This window comes from Zingiber officinale, chromosome 6A (genome assembly GCF_018446385.1).
Source record: "Zingiber officinale cultivar Zhangliang chromosome 6A, Zo_v1.1, whole genome shotgun sequence".
In the NCBI taxonomy this organism is placed as follows: Eukaryota; Viridiplantae; Streptophyta; class Magnoliopsida; order Zingiberales; family Zingiberaceae; genus Zingiber; species Zingiber officinale.
In genome coordinates this window covers 41123757-41131674 of record NC_055997.1, presented here as the reverse complement: position 1 = coordinate 41131674, position 7918 = coordinate 41123757, and the positions used below count along the sequence as shown (strand labels likewise).

Below are 7918 nucleotides of genomic sequence, written 5' to 3'. Positions count from 1 at the left end.
ATATAAATAGCCCTACTCTCAGAAGCTAACAAAAAACAGAAACATCCAAGCAACACTTGTATACACTTCCTTTTCTATTTAACTTCATCTTTCTGTGCTTTCACTGTTGTAAAGAGGTCTCTTTACCTAAAGGAGAAATTAGTGCAACTTCACTGTCTTGGATTAACAACCTCTCCGATTATAACCAAGTAAACCTGTGGGCCTCTGTCTTTTAGTCTTTTTAGTATTTCTTATATGCAAGTGTTATTTTAATTAAGTCATTTGTTCGAGAAAATTTTTTTTGCTTAATTTGTACAAGGGCCTATTCACCCCCCCCTAGCCGGTTGCCAAGGGTCCTAACAATTACAATGTAAAATACTGTAATAAAATAATAATATAATAATAAGATTTAATAGACAAATAACCTTAATGGAATTTTTGAAAATTTTTAAAATAATTTCGAAGCTCATATGACGTATTTGGAGGGGATAGAATTATTGGGCTCAAGGGAGGTATATTTGAAATATCAATAAAATAGGAGTTGATTGAAAAATAAACCTAGAGTTTAATTAAAATACTTATGTTTAAGTTTATAAATGTCTCAATTTCCTCACTCGTGCCCTAAAATCCACGTTGTTGACACCTCTTCCCCCTCCCGATCTTTGTCCATCATCGCCCGCTGGATCACCGATCGTCGGCGTCGATCCGTCCCTCTCCGACCATGAGCGAGAAGTTGACTCTCTCCCAGCCTCCTCGCACTGTCGTTCGACGCCGTGTGACTTGATTCCAGTCGACTTCCTCTTCTGATCTCGTTGATGTCGTCGCCCCTTTCCTGATCGTCGGCCGCCGACGACCACAAGGGTCGGATTCCTCTAGCTCAGTTGCGACAGGAGCGGCAGCCAACCCTCCCGTGGCCTGTTCACGCCACTATTATCTGCCGCCTCGCCGAGTGACTACGCTGCTTGATTGTTGCTTTCTCCTTTGCCTTGGCTCGTCATCACCCTTCTCCGATTTCCTGCAAGCTGGTGCCCTGGTGCTGTCGCTCCTTTCCTCTACCTTGGCTCATCACGATGGCACCACCGTGGCACACAGACTTCGTTCAGGAGGAGGCGTGGATCTAGTCTAGGGGTAAGTTGTTAGCTAAAGGGTTGTGGAGTATAAATTAGGGTTTAATTCTTAGATATGGATGTGTTGCTGGTGAATTGAGATGTTTGAATTGAATAGGGAGATCCATTTCGGCATAGCTGCTTCTAGGTTCTTCACCGAGCTATTGCAGATTCGATTTGGGTAAGTTGTGCTCAATATTAAATTAGGTATGGATTGATTACATTATCCGAATTAATTATGAAATGGAGATTAGGAGTTAATTTGATTTCTAGGATAAGAATAGTTGATCAATTGGTAATGGATTAATTGATTCATAATGCCTAGTTGATTTAAGACACAGATTAAATGATCTGTTGATTTGAGTGAGTATTGGAGATGAATCATATATAAACCTAATCTAATTAGGTTATAGTATGGTTAAGGTTAATTGGGGGATTAATCCATAATCATGTTTGATTAGAGTTACTCTAATTAGGTGGGAGAGTTATTTAGTTATTTACTTCATATGTAATTATCTAAATTACACTAGGTTTCAAGTCCTGGATCTGGGACGAGCTAGGCACCATAGGATTTTTCTAATACGAATTCCTTTTCGAGGCGGGTACCTTTGACTTATCTCTTTTGATATTATCATTCTGATATGCGTAATAGGTTATAGCTAGTAGTAATTGTTATGTTTATATTTGCTTGGTATGTCACTACTTGATACGCGTAGTATGCCCATAATGTTATCTGTTATGCATTTATGTTTATGCCTCTTGATTCTTTCCATGTGTACTTATGTTCATAGAAGTAATGACATACAATGCATTATCGGGTATACGTCTAGCTACTAGATATACGTGGCATGTGTACCTAGATTTATTATCTGGCATGTGTACCTAGTTTTATTATCTGGCATGTGTACCTAGATTCATTACTTGACATGTATACCTAGATCCTTGTTATGGACTCAGTTTTCCTTTTGGTATATATTATATGGAGGTTGATATTTTCAGAAGTTACATGCTTAGTGTCATGCACCATTTTGCATGATTGCATGCTAAGCAATTGTCGGCTCATTTATAGTTGAGCACATCGCCAGTTACATGATCTACACACACAATCACTCATAGGTTAGTGGTACATCAAGCAGAGTGTGTGCAGTTTGCTCTGTCAGGGCTCCGTTGATCCGCTCATGGGTAGTGTAACTGTAGCGTGGTAATGGGCAAGAATCCCTCCTCTTGACTATGACACAGGGAGATGAGAGCTTAGGCTCCCCCACTATGTTTGGGGTAGGAGGATAGGTGTACTCCGACAGCATCCTGTCCACTTGGTCACTCAGGAGTAGTGATGGCAGAGTGCATAGTTATCATAGCCTTACCTACTCGACCTTACCATCGCGTGTGAGGTGGCTGACTGGCATTAGGGATGACCATGTCATTTGCATCATATGCATAGATTGCATTTATTGCTTGTGATTGCTACATTTTGGATGCATTTTGATGGTTGCATATGATCGACATGCATACAAGAGACATGAGGTATTTAGTCTGAGGACCCTTGTATCCAGATAAGAGGTCCTGGTGAGTACAGCTTGTTCTGTTGTTCAGTTTTGCATTTCTTGTTATTATTCAGAAGACTGTATTGCATGATTATTACTGATAATTATATCTTAATATGCATATCTGATCGATACCCGCTGATATCTTGAACTCACTCCGTTGATTTATTCCTATTTCAGGTTGAAGCCGCCTGGAGATCCTATCCGTCAGTCCTATGTTACATCGAGTGACTTCTTCCGTTCTTGCTTCCGTTCGCTTTATTGGTTTTGGACTTATCCATGTATATGTATCTTTGTATGGAATTTAGCTTTATATTTTCTTATATTTGGTTTGATGTTATCGTGTCAAGCCGGGTCAGCTCACAGTTAGTTATTTTGTTCGTTTCATATTCGTTATTTTGTAATTTTCGTTGTGTAATGTTTCAGCCGTGTAGGTTGTCTATTAACTGTGTGGTTATGTTTACTTTCAGCCGTGTGTGCTGCTTATAAACTGTGTAATTGTGTTTATATCCAGCCATGTGGGCTGATGTTGCTTGTGAGTAGCAATGTGACAATGTATTTATGCTTTATATGGTCACAGTTACAGGGGAGATGTTGTCCGTTTACCGAGCAAGGATTTCTCTGGGACGTGACAAACAAAACTAGACACAATGATAAAATCATGTTTATATCTATGTTTTGAAAGAGATTAAGATTACAATTGTTTAACATATGTCTTCCTTTAGAATACATGATTACATGGATTAATTATTATATATCATGGTTTGAATGTACTGAGTCTTTAGACTCATGATATTAATTGTTGCATGTGTCAGGACAAAAGGGGATAGGTAGTTTTGACAAGTGAGCAAGCTCGGGGTGATGACAATATAATCTAAAAATCTTCTAGTTCACACTTCAACATTAGTTAGTTGTTGTCTTCTTTTAGGAGAGTAAATTCTGAACTTTTTATGATAAGTGTTTGATATCTACTAGTGGTTTACTATTTTGAAAAGTGAATGGGTCATTATGATAAATTTTGGAAATGATATATAAATTTTGAGAGCTTTCCTTTCAAAAAGTCCAAATAAAAAAAAAACTTTACCTATTCAGTAGTAAATTTAGGACGTTTCAATCCATATATTCATCTTTTAATCCTAAAGTTTCCTTTTTTACCGGCTATTAAAATAAATTCGAGGAATAAAAATGAATAGACCTAATATTACGGGTGGTTCGAACGCACAAGTGTACGTACTCTCCTATCTCTTTTCATTGCACCGTGTCATGTGCGCTTACTGCTATAGTAATCTATTTGAATTATCCAAAGTACAATCCTCAGATATACTTTAGTTCATTTTCCCCTAGGAAACAATTGACTATTTAAAAAAGCAAAAGCCCCGTAACAATTGACTGCGTAGATCATATCATTACTACTTCATCTCCAACTCTAAATATCAGTGCAGTTGTTTTGTGCCAAGGATATTCACCTCTGTCCTAACATTTACACATGCAAATTATGTAAAACTAGGTATAAATGAATGTAGGTACAGATGAGAGGAATGAAATATGGATTCCAATGGAACAGCAAATTATTATGCTAGCTGAATCTAGCTCTAGAGATAGTCGGAGTCCAGCGAGGTGGTGAAAACGGGCTTGTCCATGCCGACGACGTTGCAGCTGGCGGCCACCGCGCTGCCGTTGCTCTTCCGGCGCGGCTTAGCCTCGCCGAGCATGATAAGCACGTCGCGCATGGAAGGCCGGTCCTTGGGCGACCTCCCGGTGCAGAGCACTGCGATGCGCAACACCAGCAGCATCTCGTCCCTCACGTGCTCGCACCTCGCCCCCGCAGTGGCGTCGAGCAGCTCTTCTATGCCTTGGTCTCGCCGGAGCTTCTCCTTCACCCACCCCACAATGTCCTGTCCCTCCCCGAACTCAACCTCCACCGGTCGCCTCCCCGTCAGCAGCTCCATCAGAACCACCCCGAAGCTGTAGATGTCGCTCTTCTGGTTCACCTTCAACGTGTACCCGTACTCTGTACCACAATTCGAGCTCAATATTAACCAGATTAACATCGTAACCAATTCATAATCATGCACCAAAAGATTGCTGAACAAATACCTACCTGGAGCAATGTAACCATATGAGCCGGCGACGGCGGAGACGGTCTCGTTCTTGTGCACCATCATACGGGCCAGTCCGAAATCGGCTATCCGGGCCTCCAGGCTGGCGTCCAGTAACACGTTGCTGGATTTGACGTCGCGGTGGATCACCGGCGGGTAGCAGTCATGGTGGAGATAGGCAAGGCCATGGGCGATCCCTACCGCCACGTTGTACCTGGACACCCAGTCCACCAGCACTCGTTGCTGATGCTGCTGCTGATGCTGCTTCCCGTGCAAGGCTTCCCACAGGCTGCCGTTCGGCATGTACTCGTATAAAATCATCATCTCCCGGTCGTTGCGCACGTACCCAAGCATCCTCACAATGTTCCGGTGCCGCAGCCGCCCCAGTAGGCTCACCTCTGTCACCAGGTCCCCTGTCTCCGCCTGCCATAGCTTCTTCACCGCCAACACGCCGTGGTGGCGTGGGAGCTCAGCTTTGTAGACCACCCCCATCGCGCCCATGCCTATCACGTTGCATTCCTTTACACACGCAAGCACGTCGGCGCTCGTGAAGTTGACCCGCTGGAACGCTGTCAACCGCCATGGCCACGACCCCCCGAATTCCTCATCGAACTGGTTGTCGGCGCAGCATAATCCGTCGGCGAGCCACCGCTTGTAGAGCTTTCGTGCGCCAAAGACGGCTATGCCAATCGACAGCACCGCCGTTATTCCTACCACCCATCCAGCCGCAATGTGCTTGATGTGAAGCGCTGTTGACTTCGCCGCTGACTCTTGGGGCAAATTCGACCCGCCGCAAGGTCGGAGCACGCCGCCACAGAGACCAGGATTGCCGGCGAGATCGTCCGGGTTTATGGTTCGCAAAAGGCCGTTGGACGGCACCTCACCAGAGAGATTGTTGTTAGCCAAATTGAGCATCTCTAGCGCCAGTGAGCTTCCAAAGTTGTCTGGGATCGGCCCAGTTAGAAAATTGTTGGACAAATCGAGAATGGACAGAGTCGGGATCATGGCCAGCGACGATGGGATACCGCCGGAGAGCTGGTTATTCCGCAGGCTCAGCGACACAAGGCGCTCGCAGGAGGCGAGGCTGCTGGGGATGCTCCCAAAGAGGCGGTTAGTGGAGAGGTCGAGTGCTGAGAGCGAAGCGCAGTCCTGGATCTCGCCTGGTATTTCTCCGGCGAGCTCATTGTCGGCGGCCGAGAAGCTTTGAAGCGTCGGCATGGAGAGTATCGTCGGGGGCAGCGTCGAGGAGAGACGGTTATGGGAGAGATCGATGAAGCTGAGCGAGGTCGAGAGGGAGAGATCATCGGGTATCTCGCCGCAGAGATCGTTGCCAGCCAATTCCAGGCGTTGGAGCCTCGGGAGGCCACCGAGGCCACCCGGGATCGTGCCGTTGAGCTGGTTGTTATGCATCCGGACGCGGACGAGCGGGAGGCACGTTGATAGACCTGTCGGTATCGGCCCTGACAAGGCGTTGTTAAACAGGATTAGCTTGGTGAGGTTTCCTCCATCGCACAAACCGGCGGGGATCTCCCCCGTGAGCGAGTTGGACGATACGTCTATCCACTGGAGCGGCGAGTTATGACCCAGGTCGGCCGGCAAAGAGCCGACGAGAGAGTTGTTCCACAACTCCAGCACCTCCAGCTGCGGCAATTCGCCGATTCCGGCTGGCACCAGGCCTTTCAGCTTGTTGCACATAAGATTGATAAGCTGGAGATTGGCCAGCTGCGACAACTCCGGAGGGATAGTTCCGGATATCAAGTTATCGGATAGATCGAGCAATTGTAGTGTTGAAATGTTGCCAATTTCGCTCGGTATCTCGCCGCCAATATTGTTCTTGTACAGGTAGACGGTGGTGAGGAATTGAAGCTTTCCGAGCACGCGAGGAATGGGACCGTGCAGGTTTCCGATCGCCATGTCGAGGTACTGGAGCTTAGTCAGGTTGCCGAACTCGGCAGGAATCGGTCCCTCCAGCTCGTTGTAGCCGACTATGAGCGTCTCCAATGAGGCGAGCTGGCCGAGCTCGGCGGGGAGTCTTCCGGTGAGGTTGTTTCCGGAAACGCCTAAAAACTTCAGCTTTTGCAAACTCTTGTACGCCGGTGGTACCGACCCGGAGAAGAAATTCCCCCGGAGATCCAGCGTCTCTAGTGACGTGGCATTGCTGATCTCGTGGGGGAGCGGCCCTTCGAAGTTGTTCCCCGACGCATTGAGGCTCAACAGACTCGGGCACGCGCCGAGGTCGGCCGGGAAGTGCCCGACAAAGTCGTTGTCGCTGACGTCGAGCTCTTGGAGCACAGTGAGGTTGGACAAGGCCGCCGGGAGGGAGGAAGAGAAAGAATTGCCACAGAGGTTGAGGCGGGCCAAGGCGTGAAGGCGACGTATGTCGTCGGAGATTATGCCGCTCAAGTTGCGGCGCGACAGGTCGAGGCCGTCAACCAAGCCCGCCGAGTTGCAATGCACGCCCGTCCAGTTGCAATAAGGCGAACCGGCTGCCTCGGCCGGCAATTTCCAATCTTGGAGAACTTTCAACGGATCATCCAGCTGCGATTTGATCGATAGCAGCGCGGCCATATTCTCGCCCTCCTCATCGGTACTAACTACGACAGAAATCCATAAGGAGAAGAACAGCCAGAAGAAAATCAAATGCATCCTTCTGGTCATTTTTAACTTCTCCTCCTCCCTTCGTCTTCTCCTGCTTAACTCTGGATCATCATGTTTCTCTGTTCTTGCTTCTGCTTCTGTGGAGCAACACGGCAAACAAATAGGACTTATACTCAGAGCAGATGATTGGTAGGCGTAAGAGAGAGAAGAGGTGGATTAACAACTAATTTAATTGCTCGATTATAATTAACAGTGATTGCATAATTATGAACCGATTGGCTCGTGGGATCTCGGGATTAGCAGAGAGCTGGTAATCGAAATGCAGATGCTCGCTTGGAGCCTTTAGACATGAGCTGGAAAGTCTTTGGATTATCCAAAACATACTCCGACATAATACATAGAAGAAATGTGTGTGTATAATGATTAAAGCACATTGAGACAAATCAAAAGAGTGAGAGGGAGGAACACAAGTGCGAGAAAGAAAGTGTAGTTTAACCTAGCAAAAACAATAATGGATGATTTGAAAAATATATGAGATAAGATATCATTTTGGAGAACCTACACAAATATAAACTCACTCACCATTAGAGCA

The 7918-nt window shown here is 46.0% G+C and overlaps 1 protein-coding gene and 1 long non-coding RNA gene across 2 annotated transcripts; one reads left to right on the top strand and one right to left on the bottom strand.

Moving 5' to 3' along the window:
• The first annotated feature begins 598 nt into the window (after positions 1–598).
• LOC121996319 lies at positions 599–3198 on the top strand. The gene is made up of 3 exons (XR_006116037.1): positions 599–1107; positions 1204–1266; positions 2810–3198. It is a non-coding gene; the product is annotated as an uncharacterized LOC121996319 (long non-coding RNA).
• Positions 3199–4014: 816 nt separating this feature from the next.
• Positions 4015–7461, bottom strand: LOC121996318 (MDIS1-interacting receptor like kinase 1-like). The gene is made up of 2 exons (XM_042550251.1): positions 4731–7461; positions 4015–4640 (listed from the first exon to the last, which is right to left on the bottom strand). Exons 1-2 carry the CDS (start codon positions 7384–7386, stop codon positions 4222–4224), a joined length of 3075 nt encoding a protein of 1024 aa, XP_042406185.1. The 5' UTR covers positions 7387–7461; the 3' UTR covers positions 4015–4221.
• Positions 7462–7918: the final 457 nt, after the last annotated feature.

Coding starts and splice junctions, on each gene's coding strand:
- LOC121996318 (XM_042550251.1), bottom strand. CDS start 7,386: ATGACCAGAAGGATGCATTTGATTTTCTTCTGGCTGTTCTTCTCCTTA. Junction 4,641..4,730: donor ATATGGTTACATTGCTCCAG/GTAGGTATTTGT, acceptor ATTGTGGTACAG/AGTACGGGTACACGTTGAAG.